The 25,207-nt window shown below is 35.2% G+C and overlaps 2 protein-coding genes across 2 annotated transcripts; one reads left to right on the top strand and one right to left on the bottom strand.

The window, feature by feature from the left end:
* Window positions 1-6,920: 6,920 nt before the first annotated feature.
* LOC140956538 (phospholipase A1-Igamma3, chloroplastic) lies at window positions 6,921-8,628 on the bottom strand. The gene has a single exon (XM_073413309.1). The coding sequence runs from the start codon at window positions 8,511-8,513 to the stop codon at window positions 7,014-7,016; it is 1,500 nt and encodes a 499-aa protein (XP_073269410.1). The 5' UTR covers window positions 8,514-8,628; the 3' UTR covers window positions 6,921-7,013.
* Window positions 8,629-21,967: 13,339 nt separating this feature from the next.
* Window positions 21,968-24,578, top strand: LOC140957845 (phenylacetaldehyde reductase-like). The gene is made up of 6 exons (XM_073415243.1): window positions 21,968-22,256; window positions 22,648-22,817; window positions 23,163-23,354; window positions 23,579-23,741; window positions 24,007-24,193; window positions 24,300-24,578. The coding sequence occupies exons 1-6, from the start codon at window positions 22,151-22,153 to the stop codon at window positions 24,436-24,438; spliced, it is 957 nt and encodes a 318-aa protein (XP_073271344.1). The 5' UTR covers window positions 21,968-22,150; the 3' UTR covers window positions 24,439-24,578.
* Window positions 24,579-25,207: the final 629 nt, after the last annotated feature.

The raw sequence follows: 25,207 nt of genomic DNA, 5'->3' as shown, positions 1-25,207 counted from the left end.
TTATGTTATTCACTAAATATAGATGGAATTCAGGAGTCGAAGAAGGTACAGCTATGCAGCTTTTCTTCGCAAAAATGCCCAGTCCTTGGAGAGAAATGCTCATAAGGGAATATGTACCTGGAAATCCAGATACATTGGCACGAAGAGCTTCTTTCCTTAAAGGAAAATTGGCGGAATGGTGCCATTTGGCAGTATTACAAAAGAATTACAAACGATTAAGGGGTATTAATAAACGTACGCCTTTGTGTTGTAAAGAAAATGATCTTCCAACAATTATTGGAAGTAAACCACAAAAGCATAAAAGGAAAAGTTTTAGGACTCATCCTTATGCTAGAGGTGGAAGGAGTTCTTGGAAACCAAGAACAGTATGGTCTAGACAAAAAGCCAGATCTTATAAATCTGGACAAAGAAGCGGACCATCAAGAAGTAGGATATCCTCCCAGGCATCGAGTACATCTCAGAGCACAGGAAGAACACCTACAAAGAAAACTTTCAGAAGGGCTCATACACGAGCTAATGAGAGTTTTAAGGACTGTAATTGCTGGACATGTGGAGCAAGAGGACATATCTCGACTAACTGTCCAGAAAATGAAAAAAGAGGTATTAAACGCTTCGATCCAACTCCGGATATTGAAGAAGCAGTTTATTACCAAGATCTTATTCAGGTATACCGATTTGAGGACATTGCCTCAGATGAGAGTATATATGAAGAAGAAGAAGTTTTAAGTCAGGGAGAATCCGATGGAACTGAATCGGAATCTGACTGAAAACGAGGTGTTTCGACACGAAACACATGAGGATTTGTCTGGGTTCTTTAGCCAGACAACAATATCTAATAACATGGTTCAAAGAATCATGAAAGAAAATCCTAGTCTACAGAGATACCAAGGATTCTCTGCAGGACAGGTAGAAAAGTTCTTAGGAAATCTTGGCCTAAGAAACAGAAAGCATCATCTAATCTATAAAGTNGATGATTGGTGAACAATGCCTAACGAATTGAGAAGAGTAGTGCATTCAGCCTGGAAGAATTCAGTGGCATTGTCAGTCCGAATGAATTTGACAGTGGCAGAGAATTGATTTTGAATGAGAAGTAAAAAAACTTTGAAAGTAGGGAGCACATCAAGCTTTGAGTGTAGGAGATAGACCCAAGTGGCTCTTGAAAAATCGTCCACTATGGTGAGAAAATAACGCTCTCCATTGTACGTTGGTGTGTTATATGGCCCCCATACATCCAAGTGAAGTAACTGGAAGGTATGGCTGGACTCAAATGATCGCTTTGAAGGAAAGGGCAGGCGGGTGTGCCTAGATTGTGGACAAATACCACAATGTGGCATATGAAATTCATGAGACAAAAAAGAAAGCATCTTCATTCGAGATATAGAAATGTGGCCAAGTCTTTGGTGCCAAAGAGTTTCATTATTTTTATGACAAACATGGTTATTTACAACTGAAAACAAAGAAGAATACAAATGTACAGAATTATTCAAAGAATAGAAATGACGCTCTATATCCTTGGAGTGAAAGCTTGAGTTGTTTAGATGATATAAGTCATTCTCCTCTTTACCAATCCCCATTACTTTCCCATTCGAGAGGTCCTGAAACACACAAAAATTGGGATAAAAGGTGACACAGCAGTGATGGTGTTTGGTAAATTTTGAAACGGATAAAAGATTATGTTTGAAATCAGGAACAACAAGGACATGATCGAGAGTGATGGTATTGTTTATGTCAATTGATCCTACATGAGTGATTTTGGTGGTATGACCATTTGGCAGTTTAATGGATCCCGTGGCATCAGTATATGGCAAAGAGTTATGCAACATGGTGTGATGACCAACCATGTGATCGTTGGCCCCTGTATCAATTATCCACTTAGAGCCAAAAGAGGAGTTGTTACCTGCCATGTTAGCCGAAGCCACGCCTGAATTATCTGCTGGTTGGTCCTTTTCAAGCATCTTAAGTATAGGTGCATATTGATCTGGAGTGAAGAAATTTCCAGTTCCAGTGCTAGAAGGTGTGTCCACTTGATCAACCATGGCTTGTGGAGTCACTGAATTATTTGCTCTCCCCATTGTTTTTCCTTTGTTGTCATTCCAATATTTATTTTTTTTCTGATTTATCCCTCTAGTTGGACCTTTATACAGTCTATGGCCAGGAGGATATCCAACCAATTTAAAACAATTCTCTTTATTATGTCCAAGCATATTGCAATGTTCACATCGAAAATTACCACGCCTCCTTTCTTGTGTAGAGAAAAAAACAGAGGAAGGAACTCCTGATTGAGATGGTATAGGACTTAATATACTTCTGTGGGATTCTTCTTGAGAAACAATAGCAAATGCTTGAGCTACAGTGGGAAGGGGACTCATCATCAAAACTTGACTACGAATGTGTACATAACTATCATTTAATCCCATTAGAAATTGGAGCAGTTTGTGTTGTTGGATATATTCCACATATTTCTTTGCCGCTTCACAAGAGCATGTTGGCAAAACAACTAAGGACCCGAATTCATCCCACAACTGCCTAAGCTTCGAATAGTAAACAGAGATAGAGCTGTTACCTTGAACTAACTGTCCGATCTCCCGATGTAATGTAAAAATTCTGGAACCATTCACCTTGTCGAAGCGCTCCCGTAGATCCTCCCAAACAGTGGCTGCATCAGTGGAGTACACAATGCCCCCAAATATTTCCTTCGATACACTGTTCATTAACTAAGATAATACGATAGCATTGCACCGTTCCCACTGTAAGATAGTATTGGCTCCAGGTGCAGGTCGAGAACAGCTACCATCAATGAAGGCTAATTTGTTTTTGGCGCGTAAGGCAATAACCATCGTTCGGCTCCGGACTCCATAGTTGTCAGTGCCGATGAGCTGCTCATTGATCAAATTGAGACCAGAAGTATCAGACGGATTCACATACAGAGGATCATATGTATCAATTGGATTGGTGTTCGATCCCCACGGTGAAGCAGAAGTAGAAGCCATTAAGAAAATTGATAGCAGAATTTCAGAAAAAAAAAGGAGAAATAACAATCGATCCACTTCGATTGATTGGTAGAATCAAGATAATGAAGCTCGAGCTGAAGATCTCAGAACTCGGCAGTTAGTGGCTCTGATACCATGTTGAGAAATGGATCTCTCAACTTCCACGAATGAAAACCAAAATTTATTATGAAAAATGTTTTCTCAGAATTACAGTACAAAGCTCCTAGCTATTCTATTTATACTACCTAACTCTTGGACTAAAGTTGCTATATAGTAAAACACGTTTTAACACAGTTATCATACAATAAAATACCAGAGTAGGTTAAACATTGACGGAAAATTACCAGAGATGAAGTGGTGCCAACAGAAAACAGATTCTCACCTTTGCATTTCAAAAGAAGTGAGATAATGAGATTGAATTGGGATTGAAATTTTTATCATCGAAGTTTTTAGAGGAAAGAACTCCTTACTCCTATGGCACTTAGTCTCTGCAACAGTGAAAAAGAGGCTCCGGACATAGCAACCTGCATAAATGTAAGGGATTTAAACTGACATTTTCATTGTTGGTTTCGTATACTGTAAAGAAGAAAAGATTAGTAAATTCTCATTTGAAATGCGTTGTCTAGACAACTGTAGAAGAATTTAGTAATGCGTCCAGCATTGGGCGCCAGAGGGGCTCGAAGAGAAACCGTGGGAGCAGGAAGGCATACAAGCATAAAGTCAGCTATAATGGTCATGACATGAGCACAAAACATACTGAATATAAAAGTCAAGATTTAAGATTTGATTCAGTTTAAGTATAACTTATTGCCCAGGAATGAAAAGTTCAATTTACATAATTTTCATCAACTTTTAAACATCAAACTCTGCAATAAAAAGGAATTGATACAGGAAGTGTTGAGATTTAAGCCCCTGTCTGCCTTGCCGTGGATTGATCAAGAAACAATATAAATCAAATATTCACAAGCAACACATAGAACTATGATCAATAATGGTTTATGCTGAAGAATAAGAGACACACACCATGAATTATAGTGGTTCAGCTTAAAAGCCTACATCCACTTGTGGAAATCGAGCAAGTCTTTTATTCACTTATCAATAGAGAGTTTGAGAGAATTTACAATGCATAATAAAACATACATCCAAGCCTTATATACTAGCACTCCTTAGTAACTATTGAAACTTATCTTTTCTTCATCCAAAGACCAGTTACACCTGTTCCTAGTCGCACTTCTCAGGCTTAATTCTCTCAACTAAATGACAGTAAGTGAATATGTGATGATAGGTTGATGAGTTCTCCACAAATCCCCACCCAACATAACATCACTCTTTGCTCTCCATCCTTTCTGTTAAGCTTCTAGTCAAGGGCGACTACCTAAATTTAGTCGTGCCATGCAATGTAAGAACTTTGCAGTAGGCACCACCTTGGTAAGCATGTTTGCCGGATTATCGTCTGTGGAATTTTTCCCACCTTGACCTTTCCTTGTGACACCACATCCTTTATAAAGTGAAGTCTAACATCTATATGTTTAGTGCTTTAACGATGTACTAGGTTCTTGGATAATTGTACTGCTCCTTGGTTGTCATACCAAACAATAGAATTCACCTGTGTCCCTTCCAACTCTTGCACTAGTCCTTTAATCAAGAGAGCTTCTTTGAAGACTTCAGTTACAACTATATATTCTGCTTCTATTGTAAATAGTGCAACAATATGTTGAAGTGTTGCTTTCCAGCCTACACATTTACCATATACTTTGAAAGCGTAACCAGTTTGAGACCTTCTCTTCTCCCTATCACCAGCAAAATCAGAATTCACATAACTTTAAACCTCATAAGATGAATTCCACTCATTTATATATTTCAATCCAATTTCTTTTGTTCTGTTGAGGTACCTTAGTAAAAAAACGGTATTAACATCCATCTGTTCCAACTATAGATCATAATGAGCAACCAATTATAACAGGATCTTGACATATGTATTTTTCACCACAGGGGAAAATATCTCATTAAAGTCAACTCCTTCCTTTTGAGAGTGTCCTTTGCTACTAAGCGTGCTTTGTATTTGGCATCTACCACTACAGGAATTCCATCCTTGAATTTATACATCCACTTGCATCCTATTATACGTTGATCCTTTGGTTTGCTCATTAATGTCCATGTCTGATTTTTATGCAACTACTTTATTAACATTACTCGAAAATGGCACCAAAGGTTTGGCCATGTGAGTGAAAATGGGTAAGAGGAACTTCAAAGCAAGATCTACTATGTGGTGATAAAATCAATGGATTTGAGCTCTGTGAAAATTGCATCAAGGGTTACAAAGTATGGAATTTAGAAGCAACAAGTTCAAGGTATTTTGTAACAAAGGGTGTCATCATTGATGAAACAAAGATGGGCAACATACAGAGAATTATTAGCATGAATGCTCATGAGTCTCAAAGTCTAACTCACAAGTTGAGGTGAATCAATCTGTAGATAATGACTCTGAGGAAGTTAAAGGTCAATACCAACCGTATGAGGCAGATTCTGAGCGTGACGCCCGGGGCCGAAGAGGTGGGGGTGATCACTGATGCCATGAGGTTACACTGACAACAAGCGACTCTTGGCAGACTTCTAAGTGAAGGGAACATGAATGAACTGATCTCACACCAGAATGAGAGGGATTCCAAAACTGTTCAGCTATGAGACTGTGCAATTGAGGAGTGCTTAAAAGATTTGATAGGTACTACTCAAATCAAGAAGATGCATCTTCTTTCCAGGAGCTCATCACACAAGAACTCTAAAGTTAAGCGTGCTTGACTTAGGGCAATTTTGGGTAGATGAACCCCTATGAAGACCTAGGGTGTGTGTGAATGATAACATAAGCACGCTCGAAAAACTCGTCTTGGTACGTGGGGCAGTCATCGAATTTGGGGCGTTACACTGAGGATCAAGCAAATCATGGTCCTAGTTCATACAAACTTGCTAGAGACTGGGGATTGAGGATTATAAATGCTCCAGATAGGTTTGGACAAGATGGTATAATCTATTATTCATTGACTGTAGCAGAGAAAGTGGAGCTACAAGAACCATGTTCCTTCAAGGAGGTTGTATATGGAAAGGACATGAGCAAATTGATTAATGCAATGAGTGAGGAACTTGACTCTGTCATAAAAAACCAAACATGGGTGTTGGTTGACAGACCAATGAACCAACACACTGTTATATTGCAATTTGTGAGATACGTAATATACAAGGAGAAGTGTTGGTCCAAACGATTCCTACTTAAGATATCACAGTAGATATGCTGACAAAGGCATTACCACATACTAAGTACTTCATACATTGTTCTAACTTGGTCAAATGTATGGAATGCAAGTGATCTAAAAAGAGGTGGAGGAAGGCCAACTATTGGAGACAAGGTGGAAATTGTTTGTAAGGTGTCTCGAAAGTTGACTTATCATGTTTATTGCTGCAAGTGATTGAATCTCCTAGTTAATGGCCATAATGGAGAGATGATAAAATGAACTAACTAAATGTGGAATCAAATGAAATGATAGAAGAAGATTTGTCTACAAGAACACATATATTTGGAATAAACTAGAGAAGAGGTGAGGTATTCAGATATAATAAACACCAGAAAATTAACTTACGGAGAGGAGAGAGAGGGATACAAGGGAAACAAGATAAAATTTGTGTGGTCAAAAAGATAATTAAAGAGTTGGGCTTTTAAGACAATGTTGTTGATCTTATGATCTAATATGAAGTTTACATTGTAATAAAATCTTTTCAACATAAGTTGGAATGTAGGCTCAATAGATTGATGATTTCATTATCATATAAATTTTATTTATTGTACGAGATATGATTTTATAACTGATATATTTATCATTTATTAATATAATATAATAATAATTAATAATAGATAGATTAATTTTTTATATTTAATAATTAATAATAGATAGATTAATTTTTTATTAAATTTATTTATTTAAATCTATCTGGAACAACCATTATCATGCACAAGATTCACCATACATCAAATCAAAGACCTCTCGCGAACTTGATCACTTGCTCGAAATGGTGGGCCGTGTCCGGCGGATGTGCCTCTATACACGTCCGTTCCGGTAGCGCCCACCGGCCATCGCTGCTCCTCATCATCCCTTTATTCTCGTCTTGCCACCAGAATGGCGGCACCCCGTAATCACCCTTCAACGCATCGCAACTCTTGTTCACAAGCGCGATATCCCTTTTCGTCTCCAAACTGAAATCCTTGTTCTTTCCATGGAATCCGTCCAATAAATGCAAATGAACTTCAAGATTATGCGCACCTCTGATGTCACCGTTGTTTTTGAGGAACGGCGAGTGGGAGTGATCCAAGGCTAACTCCACTCCAACATGAGCGTAACTCCATGGAAAAGATATTGCATCTTCGAGGTACTTCTGGTAGTGGAATTTTTCATTTGTGATTATTCCGGGCACCATCGGAACTTTGTCGTGAACGTTGATTACTCTCAGAACTTTGATCCCTAATTCATCGCACCGTTCTTTGAACTTCAAGTTTCCAACTCTCGAGCCTGCGAATGAGAAAACGGTGACGGGTATTTTCTGGATCATCGTGTCGTACTCTTCTACTACGTTTAGTTTCATTTCAGCTATGTCGTAAGCGCTCAGCAATGCCAGGGCAGCTCCCAGGCTGTGTCCTGTTACTGTAATGCTCAAATTCTCACCCCTGTAACGGTGAATAATTCGCCTCAATTCCGCTAAAACCTGTTCGCGTGCTGAGTATGTAGAGTACTTGCATGAATTTTCTTTGCTAGTGTACAGTTCAAAGAACCCTGATTCGATTTTTATGGACGGGTCGTCTCGGAAATAAGCCGGGTGAAGTATGTCCTTGAGGTCATGGATCCACTCCAGGTAAGTCACGGTTCCCCGCCACGCGACAACGATATCGCGGCGTCCCAGCCGCCGGATCTCCTCCTCGTCGGTGGCGACGGACACGTACCCCATCCAATTCGCGTGTTGGCTCCAGATACTGCTTATACCTTTCGATTTCTGGAAGAAATTCGGCAAGTTGATGTTGGATGTTGCGTACAGAAACCTGGTGACCGTGTAGCCTCGATCTCCCATGCCGAGTCTTTCGAAGAAATCGGCACCCTGGTACTTACATGTGCCGCAGTACTTGGAGTGCGGGTCGAAATCGAACGAATCGTAGCAGGCCTGCGCCATTTCGCCATAGCGGATAACCTCTCGACGAAGGAGAGGATTCATGGGGTCCAAAAGGTTCTCCCAGTTGTTGCAGCCCTGGATTTCCGGCCATAGTTCATGAAGTTCTCTGGCAGATTCTTTATCATCCGCGGATAAACTTGGAAAACCAGCTGAAGATTCGGTTGAAATTGCTTGTGAGGATAGGATTAATCCTTTCCTGTTAGAAAACAAGGAACAATTATTTGCACTTCTTTTGGGGTACTTTAGTGGCAGAAATTGTTCGCAAGTTTTATTTTTGCCGGTGAGAATTTTGAGAGATGAATATAACGAAGCCATGCCAGAGATTAGCAGATTATATTATTTAACTTTGTTTGGATCGAGCTCAACAATTGATCTTATGAAAATTTTGCTTTCTTCATGGAGTTTGACGTGCACTTGGCCGGGTACACCCACATTTCGTGGTTCATAATCAATTTCCAAATATATACAAATGAAAATGTTGTATATACAATGAATCACTACAAGAAAATTGAGACAACTGTTTTATTAGAAAACGTGTTTTTACTTTTAACAACGGTTTTAACAAAAATCGTTGTGGATTGACGTGTTTTTTGGACAAACGACAACGGATTTTGTTAAAACTGTTGTTGATTAGCGTGTTTTTTGGACAAACTACAACGTTTTTTCTAAAACCGTTATGGATTAGCGTGTTTTTTTGGACAAACAACAACAGTTTTAGAGAACCGTTGTTGATTATCATGTTTTTTTTGAGCAACCACAACGGTTTTAGGTAACCGTTGTTAATTAGTGACGTTTTTAAAGAATATTTAGCGATGATTTTAATTTAACCGTCGCAATTTTTAAAATTGCGACGATTTAAACAAAAACCGTCTCTAATAAGATCATTAATATTGTTAACTTAGTCAGATTGTAAGTTTTTTGGGTAGATTTATTAAATTATAAAAGTAATTTTTTTTATTTTACTTAAAAAATTAGCGACGGAAATAATATCATAAACCGTCTCTAATTAGAGACGGAAATCATATCATAAACCGTCGCTAATTAGCGACGGTTTTTGATGGATACGACAACGATTAAAAACCATTGTCGTTGAACGCACTTTCAACAGCACCCTCAATTATAGCAGTTTTAAATGGCCTACGACAACGGATAAAATTCGTCCGTTGTCGTATAGCGTTTTTATTGTAGTGAATGTTACAAATGGATTACAAAATAGATTTGAAATAACAAAATTGTCTTTGCATTTTATTTACAAAACTTTTTCAAAAATGCATTTAATTAAGATAGTTTTTTCATTTCAAATACACCTTGTAACAAAATGTATAACCCTCATTGTACATGTAGCATGACTCATATGTGTATATATATCGATCCAACTCTATATCTATCAAATAAATGTGTATATATATATTTATAATATAAATCTTGTTGTAGAACCATACATTATTTCCTCAAAACTTATTGCTCATTTAATACACGCGAAAGCAACGGTTTTTTCTCCAATCGTGGTGGTGCTCCATTAATGAAGACAACTTTTTTGGGTGGCTGCACCAGATAAATTGGAAAGGAATTGAACCGATTCCTCTACGTGCTAGCTTGCGTCTCACATACGTGATTATTAGCAGGAGGAATCGTACTCGAACAGTGAAATGAGATAATGAAAAATATATGATATAAAAATTATAATCACTATAAAGATATTTAAAATTTTATAATTTTAATTCTAACTTGAACTAAACATTTGACGCCGTGCCTTGGTCATACAAATAAATATATTAGAATTTTATATTTATACTTTTCTTTTGTTCAACTGGACAAAAACTTGTGTGAGACGGTCTCACGGGTCGTATTTATGAGACGGATCTCTTATTTGGGTCATCCATGAAAAAGTATTACTTTTTATGCTAAGAGTATTACTTTTTATTGTGAATATGGGTAGGGTTAACCCGTCTCACAGATTAAGATCTGTGAGACGGTCTCACATAACACCCACTCGTTGAACTGATGGTATGGTAAAAGTGTTTTGGATCACATATGTGCCCATCTCTACTTACTATTATTCCACTTTTCTTTTATGGTTCCAAAGAAATATTAAAGTTGATCAGTTTTTCCTCAAAAAATTATATTGAACGTGAATCACTAGTCTTTCAGATAAAGACGGATTTACGGAGTAAAAACAGATTGTTGATTTACTTCAAGTAATTTCTTTGGTTTCTTTTTTTTTTTTTTTTTGGAAGGTTTAATTTTCAGTAAAAAATGTAATGTCTTACTAGATCATTAATGACTACTACTATGTATGAGATGCAACAAAGATATATCGATGTTTCAACCAGAATTTATTATCGGATGGAAAATCTCAATCATTTATCTGTTAAGAGGTTAGGAGCTTTGGAAAAAATGCATATATGTACCTAACGAGTACACCAAAAAAAAAAATCTTAGCAAATCATTCAACGGATCAATTTTGTGAGACAAATATCTAACCCGATCTGGTTCATGAAAAATATTACTTTTCATTCCAAAAATATTATTTTTCCTTGTAAATATATATCGGGTCAATTCGTTTAACAGATATAAATCTGCGAGACCGTGACATTGTGTCAGGTGTCGTCCTAATCCAAAAAAATGCCTTCATATGTGATGTTTGATTGTGGTGTTACAAATTCTTTTATAACTAACAGATTTGCTAAGAAATTAGGACGTAAACATGATAAATTAGTTGATTCTTTTAGAATAGCCACACCTACAAATAAGACAATTGAAACTTATGAAAATTCATAAAGATTGAAGAACTAAGACGATGTCACATTCCTTACGTCAAGATACAATGGTTAAAACACAGGGAAAAGGAAGCCACGTGGAAGTTAGAAGAGAGAATGCAAGAACAGTGTCTTTATATCTTCGAAGATCAAGTCAACCCAAGTTTCAAGGACGAAACTTTCAATAAGGAGATAGAGATGTAGAACCTGCAAAATTTCAAACTCTAGGTATTTATGTATTCGAAATTTTGTACTAGGTTATCAAAAATGGTATTTATAATTATCAAGACATCTAAAGTTATATGAGATAATTAAATCTTGGTGTACAAACTATCCAAGGAGCCCAAAATTAAAGATATACATATACTTACAATTCGATTATTTTAGTGTATNAGGAGATAATTATCTTGATGATTTCAAATCCCATGTATATATATACATATATTCGACTTATTATATATCCAGGGGAAGGGATAATTAATTTTATCAAGATAAGAAGATAATTTTCTAGAATAAGAAGATAATGAAAGAAAATTGACTTATGCATGTACATGCATATATAAATCGAGATCCATGTATATGAATATATACTTCAACATGAGAATATTTGAGTATCAAGAATCAAGATTTGCGAATCAAGGACATAAAGAAATCAAGGACTCCTACCCAGGAAGATCAAGACTTCAAGAAGATCAAGAATCAAATCACGAGTGAAATATCAAGAAAATCGACATTCTCATTGGACAAATTAGAAAAATTAGGGTGCATGGATTAAATATGTAGTGCAGAATAAAAGATCTACCAAATATTGAAATTGTTGGGTTAAGTGTGCATGAGTGAAAGCAGTACATGGATAGGTGACCTACTGAGAAGTTCTCATGCGTCAAGCTGCTGACGGTACGTCGTATGATTTGGTTGGCTAAGTGGGCCATAAAAAAGTGACACCAGATCTTAACGAATAATACTGTTTCTGTTGGGGACAGAACCGATGGTAGAAAAAGGGTAAGACTGATATATAAGGGATATGAGACGGCACTTACAGATAGACACGCACCTCTCCGGACTCATGGGCCTAACAGCCCGACCCATTAGCACACAATTAGGTGCACTCTGCGCTGCCACAAGTATAAGAAAATAAAGTTGTGCCTTGGCTAACAGCTATAGTTTTTGGCCTAGTGATAAGCACTTGATCCCAACAGAAATTGGGGCAGGAAAGTTTCAAAATTTATGCTTGCAACAGGTGGAATTGTTGAAATTCCTATCAAATAAAAGGGATAAAAAGATCATGATATATCCAAAACTCAAATATTATATTTATATCTATATACTAGATTCAAAACTTGAATTCAAAATTTAAACGAAAAGATAATACGTGATGTGGATAGCATCTACACAACTATATATAGGGCATCACCCCATTCATGAAAATCACACCTAAAACTCACTCATATTTTCGAGAATTTTCTCCCCCAATATTTCAACTTCCTTCTCTCCAAGTGCTACAAAGATATCGAAGTGTTGTCCAAATGCAGTCAAGATGAAAAATCAAGCATGATTCCTTGTTTATGATATATTTCCCTTCAAAATTGGTCAAATTCTATTTTCAAGCACTGTTAGGATTCGAATGGATATGATAAATGATTTCTGAACTATACCCTTATATAGTGAGATTATAATTGTTGTATGACCTCACTCTTTAGAGGATTAACATATAGGACATGATCTCACTCCTTATAGAATTTTCATATAAGAGACTGATATCAGGAAAATCATAGAAATAAGATAAATTTTACTACTTATGATTTCAAATTTTAGTGTTTCATGTTCAGCGTTTCACGCTCATGCTTATGCTTATGATCATTCATGTTATGTTGACAAGATTATTAAGTATGAATATTCGTTATGCTTCAAGTTATAGTATGCTATGTAAATTTTGAATTTAAGAATATGTATATGTTGATATATGTCTCGAACGATCCCCGCTTAATGAGTATTTTCCAAATTCTCACCTCTCGTTCTACCCTCCCTAGATAAGTCTGAAGAGAAAATTGAGTAAGATGACAAAGATCAGTTTTGGGGCTGGTGATTGATGTCTCGAGAAGTTTAATTTACTTATGTCCTTTTTTTGTTTCATTTAAAGTTGTAAACACTTGCGGAGATTTTGTCGTTATAAAAATTTACGTTGTAAAAACTATTCTATTTTATGATATTTATGAAATAAACTGATTTTGGTTTATACTGTACTATGAGACTTGTTGTTTGGAGATTATGTAATTATTAAATAATGCTGATATCGAATAACCCGATCACAGGGCGTGACAAAATTGCGAAGAAGATGATCAAAAGAAGGAACATTGGGAAGAAAATCGTGACGAGTACAACAAAAAACGCCCACCCTTGGGTCTCAATGTTGCGGAACTCACCCAAATGATAATTGTCACTATAAAAAATATGTTGGCTCGAAGACAAGAGACCAATCCATTGCCACCACCCTTGGAAAACCAGGAAGTGCAAATCCAGTAGATTACGAGATTGAGAGAAGATATGGAATGCTTAAAAGAGGTTCGAAACGTGCCTTTTCCTCCTATAGCCCGAACTGTTCCTCTCTCGATGGAGATATTATCCTCCAAGCTCCCCTAGTATTTTAGATTCCCTAATGTGTGGGGATACAATGGGAAAGAAGATCTAGAAAAGTACCTCCCTCGATTCGAGAATTGCACCCTACTATATCAATCAGCTGACCTCATTAAGTGCCAGGTCTTAATAGCAGAAGTCTGATCTCGTCCTTCAAATATCAAAAGACAATTGGTATGCGATGCATAATGAATCTACTGAAATTCTGATAATAGATGTAAAAGTGATAAGGATATAAATAAGACACGGTGATTGATTCTAGAAGTTTGAAAAATAAAAACCTTCTACATGTCTCCTTCTGTTTTTCAGAAAGTATCCAGTAAAATACTTTGATAGTTATAGCTTCTGTAAACACTCATTTTAGTAGGACTTAACAATGCTTACTGACACTCTTAGTATCAGCTTCTTCACAACGTTTAAATAAACTTTTGAAAAGAAAGACTCTTTCTGTTAGTTACAAAATTCATTGTTTCGATACAAAATTATAAGGCGGGAATAAATTTTTATGACTTGGCAATCAAACGGCCATAATATTTCTCTATAAATAGAATGTTAAGCATTCTCTAAATGTATAATTTGTTGGATTTATGATTCATTAAATGGGGTAGCAAATCTGATGTCTTAAATGACCAATGACATTTTCAGTAGTTTGGAAATAATCATTAAAGCTTGCCCAATCAATTCGGTAGACCTTAGTAAACAATCGGATAGTGAGTGTAAGTGGTCTACTGAACTTATTAGCTACTGAATTTCTCGGTGTGCTGAATTTTAATATGATCGGATTTATTTCTTAAAGCGAACACATCACCGAAACTTAAATGGTTCAATATATGGCATGACACCTTTCACTCATACATTACTCCCACCCGACAAGATACGATGTATTTTCTCAATATTTACCCATTTTCTTTCCTCCCTAGCTATTCACGCATGAAGATTGTCGTAAATATGCTCGACTTCTGTTTCCAATGTGTAGGTATAAGTACATCATGGTAATGGCAATATTAGTCATCAAGACAAACAACCCTCTTCCAAGAAAAATTGTGTTGTGCCCACGACTGAGCTGCCTTCGTAAATATTTATATTGACTCACGCACGCAAACCTATATACTATTAATGTATTTTCCTTTCTTTTTGTTTTTAAGTGTAATATATCGTATGCTGAAGAGACATATATATATATATTACACTTAAAAACAAAAAGAAAGGAAAATACATTAATAGTATANTACTTTCTGAGTTGAGGGTCGGAGTTTTATGCAAGGCAAATCTCGACATCTCTAACGTTTTTTGTGACGTATGTGATAACCAACAAAATTTTCTCTCTATAGTACCGGTCTACGATTACTTGAATATGTTTACGAGCTTGCAGAGTAGTTCAGATAATTACATTTCTTGGCTACATCATATATATCGTATATCTACATTTTATTTTTGTTTATATATATACATTTATTTTATTTTGGCTCCTATTATTTTTCAAAATATACCAAATTTGTTTTCCTTGATGTTTCTTCGTAGTTTATGACGAATCTATCTCCTTGAAAATCTAAATGAACTTTTAATCACGTTGGAGTATTAAAGTTAAATAAAATTTTAAAACAATTAAAATAATAATAAGGCAACTAATTAAATATATTTGTGCATGAGGCTCTGTCGAAAAATTGGGCATTACATCGCGAGCATATATTAAATGCACATAAAATCAAATAACGTGCTAGTGGCATTCATGGACGATTATTTTCCGGGGCGTTACAAAATTAAATATCATTAAAAACCTATTTATTTTCAGAAAAAAATTTCGAGCATGCTAATATCATAAAATTTTATCTGACTTAATTTAAACTTGGTTGTTGAATTGCAAAAACGCTAAATATTTATCTAACATTTCATAATTTTATCTTTCACGAGAAATATATTAGATGAAATCATTTAAATCATCGTATGTCTTCTGGTTATAATATTTGATTTCAGGAAAACCATTTTACTGAAATGAAGAATGTATGGTTATTGTTCTAAAATATATATTTAAGGATATATTTGGGAACCATTTTACTGAAATGAAGAATGTATGGTTATTGTTTTAAATTATATATTTAAGGATATATTTGGGATAAAATACAATTTTTTTTACATGTTGTTACTAAATGGATTTTGGGGGAAAAAATTACTTGATACGTTTGTTTAATAATTTTATTTGTGTAAAGTTAATGTGTCTAAAAAGCCCATATTTAATTGTTGATGACCCGACCCACTTAGGTGCGGGCTCATAAACCCAAACATTTATGTATGTAAAAGAAATGTAGCGCATGAATAAGGATCGAATGAATTTCAGGTAGGGGTGTTCAAACTTCGGATAAAATCGAAAATTCAAATCGAAAAAATCGAACATTTAATCGAACAGAAAATCGAATTTTATTATTCGGATATAAATGTTAAAACCGAAATTTATTTGGTTCGGTTTAGGATTATAAATGTCAAAATCGAACCGACCGAAAAAACCGAAATTTCATTAAATTAATAATTTTATTTTTATTATATATTTTTTGAGATGATATCAGTGAATGATGAATTATTTGGAATAATATTTAGTTGATTGTTGTTTATGGAATTAATTTAAACTTTATATTTAAATATTTTACTAAGAAATTCATCTTATTAATTTAAATAATTGTATCAAAATCGAAATAACCGAACCATTTTGGTAGAAAACTGAACCGAAGAAAAATAGTTCCGATATCGGATTACATATTTGTAAAACCCAAAACCGAAATAAAAAACCGAAAACCGAACCGAACCGACTGATGAACACCCCTAATTTCGAGTATGCCCTAATCATCACACACAAATTTCAATATTCAACACCTAATTTTACCTATTTTTCAACATTCAAATATTCAACATTCAATATTCNTTGATTGAATGTGACGAACATCAATACATTTATTCTTCTCAAGCTCCTTGGTGAATGCGAAGAACTTAGGAGGAATATGTTTAGTTCTGTCGCTTTTTATGTATCCTTCTTTCATTTGAGCAACACATGCAGCATTATCTTCATATAGTATCACAGGCTTCTCGTCGAATGATAATCCGCATGAGATTTGGATATGTTGGGTCATTGATTTTAACCACACACATTCACGGCTTGCTTCATGTAGTGCAATTATCTCGGCATGATTTGATAAAGTTGTTACGAGCGTTTGTTCTGTGAACGCCAAGAAATTGCAGTGCCTCCACGAGTAAATACATATCCAGTTTGGGAACGTGCCTTGTGTGGATCAGATAAATATCCAGCATCGGCATAACCAATTATACTTAGATTAACATCTTTTGAATACAAAAGTCCCAAGTCTGTCGTTCCTCGTAGATAACGGAATATATGTTTAATTCCGTTCCAGTGTCTCTTTGTTGGATATGTGCTAAATCTTGCCAATAAATTTACGGCAAAATATATATCAGGCCTTGTACAATTTGTAAGATACATAAGGGCACCGATAGCACTTAAATATGGTACTTCTGGACCAAGAATATCTTCACCATCTTCACATGGACGGAATGGATCCTTTTCTATGTTTAATGATCTAACAACCATTGGAGTACTTAAAGGATTTGATTTATCCATATTAAAACGTTTAAGGATCTTTTCTGTATAATTTTTCTGGTGAACAAATATTCCACATTCTTTTTGTTCAATTTGTAAACCCAGACAATACTTAGTTTTTCCAAGATCCTTCATTTCAAATTCTTCCTTCAAGTATGACACAACTTCATGAATTTCATTATTCGTTCCAATGATGTTTAAATCATCAACATATACAGTAATAATTACGCATCCGGATGTTGTTTTCTTAATGAAAACACAAGGGCATATTGAATTATTTACATATCCCTTTTTCATCAAGTGATCACTTAGCCGATTATACCACATTCGGCCGGATTGCTTTAACCCATATAATGATCTTTGTAATTTCACAGAATAACATTCTCTGGGTTTTGAACTTTGTGCTTCAGGCATCTTAAATCCTTCAGGGATTTTCATATATATATTACTATCAAGTGATCCATATAAGTAAGCTGTAACAACATCCATAAGACGCATTTCTAAATTTTCAGATACCGCCAAGCTAATCAAATACCGAAATGTAATTGCATCCATCACGAGAGAATACGTTTCTTCATAATCAATTCCAGGCCTTTGAGAAAAACTTTGTGCAACAAGTCGAGCTTTATATCTTATTATTTCATTTTTCTCATTTCGCTTTCGAATAAAAACCCATTTGTATCCAACAGGTTTCACCTTCAGGTGTAAGGACTATAGGTCCAAAAACATTACGTTTATTTAGCGAATCCAATTCAACCTGGATGACATTTTTCCATTTTATCCAATCCTGCCGATTTTTACATTCACCAAAAGATTTTGGTTAATGATCTTCATTATCGTTTATGATGTCGATTGCCACATTATAAGAAAATATATCATCAATTTCTTCTATATCTTTTCGGTTCCATATTTTTCCAGTATTAATATAATTGATAGAGATTTCATGATTCTCGTCAGTTTGTGGTTCTGACAGAACATTTTCATCAACATGTGTTTCTTCAGGAACAACATTCTCTATTTTGTGATCATCATGTGTTTATTCAGGAACATCATTCTCTATTTTGTGATCATTGTGTTTTTCTATGAATTTTTTTTCGAGGATTTTTATCCTTGGAACCGACTGGCCTTCCACGCTTCGGCGTTTTACGACATCATGACTTTGTTCAATTTGTTTCTTTGGAATTTCAATTCGAGCAGGAGCATTTGCAGCATGTATATATGATTTAGTTACCCTTTTTGCATCTGTAAATGCATCTGTTATTTGATTTGCTATTCTTTGCAAGTGCACAATTTGCTGTACATCTTTTTCACATTGTTGTGTTCTTAGATCCAGATGTAACAATGATGATACATACCATGTAATTTCTTCTTCGGTATGTTTCTTGTCTTCCCCTAACATTGGGAAGATTTCCTCATTAAAATGAAAATCAGCAAAACGTGCTGTGAACACGTCGCCTGTCTGAAGTTCAAGATATCGAATGATTGATGGACTATCATAACCGATATAAATTCCAATCTTTCTTTGAGGTCCCATTTTCTTTCGTTGCGGTGGTGCAATAGGCACATACACCATACATCCAAAAATTCTCAGATGAGAAATGTCATGTTTTTTACCAAATGCAAGCTGCAATGGGGAGTATTTATGATATGCACTTGGTCTGATGCGAATTAATGCAGCGGCATGTAAAATTGCATGTCCCGATATAGAAATAGGAAGCTTTGTTTTCATAATCATTGGTCTAGCAATCGTTTGCAGACGTTTAATCAATGATTTAGCCAATCCATTCTGTGTATGTACATGAGTAACATGATGCTCAACAATGATTCTCATAGACATACAATAATCATTGAAAGTCTGGGAAGTAAATTCACCAGAATAATCAAGTCTAATTTTTTTGATTGTATAATCGGAAAATTGATTCCTCAATTTTATTATTTGAGCAAGTAATCTTGCAAATGCAACATTTCAAGTTGACAATAAACATACATGTGACCATCTGCTGGAGGCATCAATCAATACCATAAAGTATCTGAATGGTCCACATGGTGGATGAATTGGTCCACAAATATCACCCTGAATACGGTCAAAAAACATTGGTGATTCAGTTTGGATTTTGGCTGGTGATGGTCTTATAATAAGTTTTCCAAGAGAACATGTTTTACATTGAAACTTATTATTTTGAAAAATCTTCTGGTCTTTCAGCGGATGACCATTTCTTCGCATCATTGTTGAATTAGGATGTCCTAATCGATCATGCCAATTGGTTAATATTGAAGAATTATCAACTGCCATGTTTGACTCAATGGGACTTATATGTGTATAATGCAATCCAGTAGGGAGCATTGGTAGTTTTTCAATCACATATTTCTTTCCTGATTTATATGTGGTAAGACACATATATTTCTCATTTCCTTCATTCATTGTTTGAGTATCATACCCATGGGAATATATATCATTAAAACTCAACAAATTTCTTTTCGATTGTGGTGAATACAAAGCATCATTGATCAAAAATTTTGTACCATTAGGTAACAAAAATTGTGCTTTACCACATCCTTTAATCAAGTCTACAGGACCTGATATTGTATTCACTATTGTTTTTGTNGTACATATTTAAAAATATAACACACTATAAAACATTATCATACGAGTACATGGAAAAATTAAATATTTTACACATTTATTCCACCAGCAAATTGATTATTATCTGAGAAATCAATCAGAAAATCTCCAGCATCAAAATGAGTTGAACCACTCAAAGGTTCACTGTGTTCAGTAAAGTTGATCTCTTTTTCTTTCTCCTTTATTGATTCTTTATAAAGTTTACAAAGGTGCTTAGGGGCTCGACAAATACGGGACCAATGTCCTGGAGTACCACATCTGAAACAAGAACTTTCAAATCTTTTTGAGTGATTCTCATTAACACTTATATTCTCTTGATGCCTTTTTGGTTTATGGTTTGGGACGCTCTTTTGAGATGAGTTATAGAAATAACTATCTCGATTATTTTCAAAACCACGGCTGCGTCCACGACCACTTCCACGTCCACGTCCACAACCACGACCTCGACCAAAACCTTGTCTTTGAATTTGATTTTGGTTTCCAGGTTTAAATTCATTTTTACTTACATCATTTACTTCTGTAAATGCTGTTGATCCAGTGGGTCGGGACTGATGATTTCTCATTAATAGCTCGTTGTTCTTTTCCGCCACAAGAAGACAGGCGATAAGTTCAGAATATCTCGCAAATCCACGCACTCTATATTGTTGCTGTAGAGTTATATTTGATGCGTGAAATGTGGAAAATGTTTTTTCAAAAATTTCCGATTCCGTAACCTCATGTCCACAAAATTTTAATTGCGAGATTATTCGATACATCGCCGAATTATAATCACTTACTTTTTTAAAATCTTGGAATCTCAACATATTCCATTCATCACGGGCGGTCGGCAGTATGACTTCCTTTATATGTTCAAATCTTTCTTTTAATCCTTTCCACAGAGCCATGAGATCTTTTTCGATGAGATATTCACATTTCAAACCTTCTTCATGATGTCGGCGCAAAAATATTATAGCTTTTGCTTTTTCTTGTGATGAAGATATACCATTTTCTTTAATAGTCTCGCTTAGACCCAATGACTCAAGATGCATTTCTACATCGAGAGTCCATGACATATAATTTTTCCCCGTAATGTCGAGTGCAACAAATTCGAGCTTTGTCAAGTTTGACATGGTGGTACTAAAAAAACTACGATGCATTTTATTAGTTAATGAATATTACAATACAAAGTAATGGATAAACAACAAGTACAAGCATTTGTAAAAATAAAGAAAACACACGAGGAGGATATTCTCCGATAAATACAAGACTCGTGAGTATGATAACCAAAATAATTAAAAATAACCTTGAGAAAGCCATCTTTTTTTTCTTCGAAAATTTGATGAAGAATAATTTTTAGAGAAGAAGAGAAAGTTTGAGTGATTGAATGTGTTTGTGAGATCATATTTATAGGGCAAAAACTAGCCGTTTTGTTACCGTTTATGACCGTTGGTGTACAAAAAAATAAATGTATGTATTTGTATAATTTTATGGTAATAATATGGTGTATATAATATTAGTCATGTTTAAATAATTATGTATATCATATCACATTATTATAATGAGGTGTCATAAGATATTTTGTTTAAAAACCTTATAGACTTTTATACTATCCCTTACCGGGAGTGTGGGATGTCATCTTAACATCCTCCCAGGATTTATAACAAGTTTTTGAAAAATTTATTTTATTATAACATTAAATTATATATTAAGTATATACACAATAAATAAATAAACAGTAAAATAAATATTATTACTTTTGTTACCTTTTTCTTCTGTTTTGGAGCTTGGAAAAATATGGAGGACTTTTAGAGCTTCGTGCTGATAACGTGTTGTGAAAAAGTAAAAATTTACGATAAAAAGTAAAAATCTCAAACTCTCAAAATTATCACACTACACAATTTATTATATTTTTCTCTCAACTCAATTGTGATTTTATTCACAAATGAGAGATCTATTTATAGAAAATCTTTACAAATAATCCAAAAATAAATTAAATCATTACCTTCATCATCACACACAAATTTCAATATTCGACACCTAATTTTACCTAATTTTCAATATTCAAATATTCATTATTCAATATTCAAATATTCAATATTAAAATATTGATTTTCAAGCTGATCAAAATCTAACATCATTTTAAATATTTGACCAAACAAAATAGTCCACTAAGGAATAGCGGAAAGTTGCGGCAAACAAAATTGGATTTGGTAATGGATGATTGTAACGTAAACAAAGCACTTACGTAATACTGAAACAAAAGCTGGCTTGATTTACTTGCGCTGATCGAAGATTAGCAGAGCGAGTAATCAGGATTCCATTGACAAGAGCGAATATTTAGACGGTCGCCGTAGCGATGAGGACTGTGTGCGTAACAGGAGCATCTGGATACATAGCTTCGTGGCTGGTCAAATTCTTGCTGCGGCGTGGTTACACTGTCAGAGCATCGGTTAGGGATCCCAGTTCTGTAAAACTCTTCATTTATCATCTTGTTACTATTGTTACTATTATTATTTTTTTTGGGGAGATTTTGTGTGTTATATCGTTTGTACTTGATATGGGCTTGATTTTTACTTGGTTTAGTGTTACTTTTTCAGTTTTATGAGTCGTGAATTTCTTGATTTTGTGCCAACTTCGAGAAACGGGTTTGCTTTACCTGCAGTCATGTGTTCGTTTATGAGGGTGGATCATAGTCAATAGTCATTGTACGATTGTTCGAGTCCTGTGGGCAGAAATTCGAATAAAAATTTGATGTAGAAAAGTGAAAATGTTAAGAATTTTAAGATTTACTTTAATCTGTTGTGGTTGTGAGAAAATCTTGATGACATGTTGACGTTCTGGAACAATCTGCAGATGATCCTAAGAAAACGCAGCACTTGTTAGCACTTGATGGGGCCAAGGAGAGACTTCAATTGACAAAAGCAAATCTACTGGAAGAAGGGTCTTTTGATGCTGTAGTTGATGGATGTGATGGCGTTTTTCACACCGCATCTCCTTCCTACCACGCAGTCACAGATCCACAGGTTACTGCCCCTTTTATTTTTTCATGAAAGAATATGGACTACTCAGGTGAAACCAAAGAAAACTAGGATTCGATTATTATGGAAACAGAAGAGGTATCAAAATGGCCTCATATTTGTGGAAACTGTATTTTATTAAAAAAAAAAAAGGTCCTAGAATAAAGAGGGAAAGCAAAGATGGGACGTTTTCTTGATTATTCACTTGAATGGTGCATACAAAATTTATAGGTCTGACAGATTAATGTATAAATGAAGCTTGTTTTGGTCAGCTATAATCTTATATTATATAGTTTTTAAAAAAAACATATGGTACGACTACCTATCAGCTTACTTCGCTGTTTCCATCAGGCAGAATTGATTGATCCTGCGGTAAAGGGGACACTCAATGTTCTTGGCTCATGTTCAAAAACATCATCAGTTAAAAGGGTTGTTTTAACATCTTCTATGGCTGCTGTTGCTTTCAATGGTAAACCTCGATCACCGGAAGTGGTAATTGATGAGACATGGTGGTCTGACCCAGAATTTTGCAGGCAAATGCAGGTGAATGTTCAGTTTCTCTGTTATTTGTGAGAAGTCTTGATCGTGTTAGTAAGGATCTAGCATTGTTACTTTTTGTTTCAGCCGCTAGACCTATGTCCCCGTATTAATTGAAAATTTTGAAACGAATATGATTCTACGCGTTCTGGGCGTGTGACATTCTTGTTTTTTGGGGGCTAAGTAAATTGACTTTCTTACAAACTTCTTTGGTCATATCGCTTCTATAGCAATGGTATGTTCTTTCAAAGACATTGGCTGAGGATGCTGCCTGGAAATTTGTGAAAGAAAAGGGAATTGACATGGTTACCATAAATCCAGCTATGGTAATTGGTCCACTGTTGCAGCCAACTCTTAATACCAGTTCTGCTGCGATCTTGAACTTAGTCAATGGTTAGTCTTTTTTTTAAAAAAAAAGACTTATCTCACCATACCTTAGGCAGGACGTCCACCAATTTATGATGACTAAAAGTTCAGGACAAAAAATAGAGTATTGCCTAAAGTGCTAAATATTGACGTAAGACCATGGCCTTAGAATATCCAAGATAAAGTAACATTACGACCTAAAGAACATCATGAAAACCAAAATCAAATTCATATTCTCTAAACACAGCTTTTAGTTCTATAATATCTGTGTCACCATCTTTGGAATGTGCAGGTGCAGATACATACCCAAATGCTACCTTTGGGTGGGTAAATGTCAAAGATGTTGCAAACGCACACATTCTGGCATTTGAAAACCCTTTGGCCAGTGGAAGATATTGCATGGTGGAAAGTGTCATGCACTACTCAGAGATTGTGAAAATATTGCGTGAACTGTACCCAACCTTTCACCTTCCTGAGAAGTTAGTCTTACTCTTACTTATATTTTTTGGAATTTGAAGTGAACCATATAGGATCGCTTGATTCTTTATATATTTTTCTTTTTTGGAAATTTGCTCTTCTATGCAGGTGTGCTGATGACAAGCCATTTCCACCAAACTACCAGGTCTCAAAAGAGAGAGCAAAAAGCCTAGGCATTGAGTTAATTTCTTTTAAAGATAGCATCAAGGAAACTGTGGAAAGCTTGAAGGGGAAGAACTTCTTTTAATGCTATTTGATTGCTCTTTACGACAAATAAAACACAAAATCGTGTCGCCTTGATCGTGGCATAAACTGGAAATGCTGTAATAAATTGTTTTTCTTGTTGAACTTTATATACAAATGATATTTTGAAGTTCTTGATCCTTAGACATGACACATTTATACATCATCTAATATTCTCATAACCCTCTTAATAACTGTGCTCATTCGACCCTTCTGCTAGCATCAATCGATGAACATTGATAGACGTATGTTTCAGATCAGTTGTTGATCTGGACGGGCAGAAGGGTCAGCCATGAATCGAACTACCCATTGATATATGTTGGTCCACTTTATTCGGCCTGATGTTTTCAGTCCAACGGTCTTTGATAATTTCAATAGAAGGATCAATCTCCTGCATTATTCTCTCTACAGAAAGAAGCAATAGATGTGCGGAAAAGCCTCTCGGCAACCAATCAGCAAAAAATGATAGTCAAGTCTCTAATCTAGCTCTAGTTTAGCAAATACCAAATCTCTAGCTATTTTCACGATTCCTTGGCTATTTTTCGAGGATGATAAGTAAGTTATTCATCGAGCATGTACATTCTTCTATTCTAATAATAATGTTAATGGAGGTCTTGATGGTTGACTTTGCTGGACTAAAGGTGCACATAACCCGAGGACCGACGCTAGTTTTCCGAACTAGTTTATGATTTATGATTTTAAATTATGTTTAGGATGTTTTATGACTTTTTCATGATTATGAGTGATTTTTTTAGAGGTGATAGTATGAGCCA

Source organism: Primulina huaijiensis, chromosome 14 (genome assembly GCF_012295235.1).
Source record: "Primulina huaijiensis isolate GDHJ02 chromosome 14, ASM1229523v2, whole genome shotgun sequence".
In the NCBI taxonomy this organism is placed as follows: Eukaryota; Viridiplantae; Streptophyta; class Magnoliopsida; order Lamiales; family Gesneriaceae; genus Primulina; species Primulina huaijiensis.
Note: the sequence above shows the minus strand (reverse complement) of the source record. Positions and strands in the feature narration are given on the sequence as shown.

Excerpts from the sequence above, each read along its gene's own strand:
- LOC140956538 (XM_073413309.1), bottom strand. The coding sequence starts at position 8,513 with ATGGCTTCGTTATATTCATCTCTCAAAATTCTCACCGGCAAAAATAAA.
- LOC140957845 (XM_073415243.1), top strand. The coding sequence starts at position 22,151 with ATGAGGACTGTGTGCGTAACAGGAGCATCTGGATACATAGCTTCGTGG. Across the intron at positions 22,257-22,647 it reads AGCATCGGTTAGGGATCCCA|ATGATCCTAAGAAAACGCAG; the intron begins GTTCTGTAAAAC and ends AACAATCTGCAG. Across the intron at positions 22,818-23,162 it reads ACGCAGTCACAGATCCACAG|GCAGAATTGATTGATCCTGC; the intron begins GTTACTGCCCCT and ends TGTTTCCATCAG.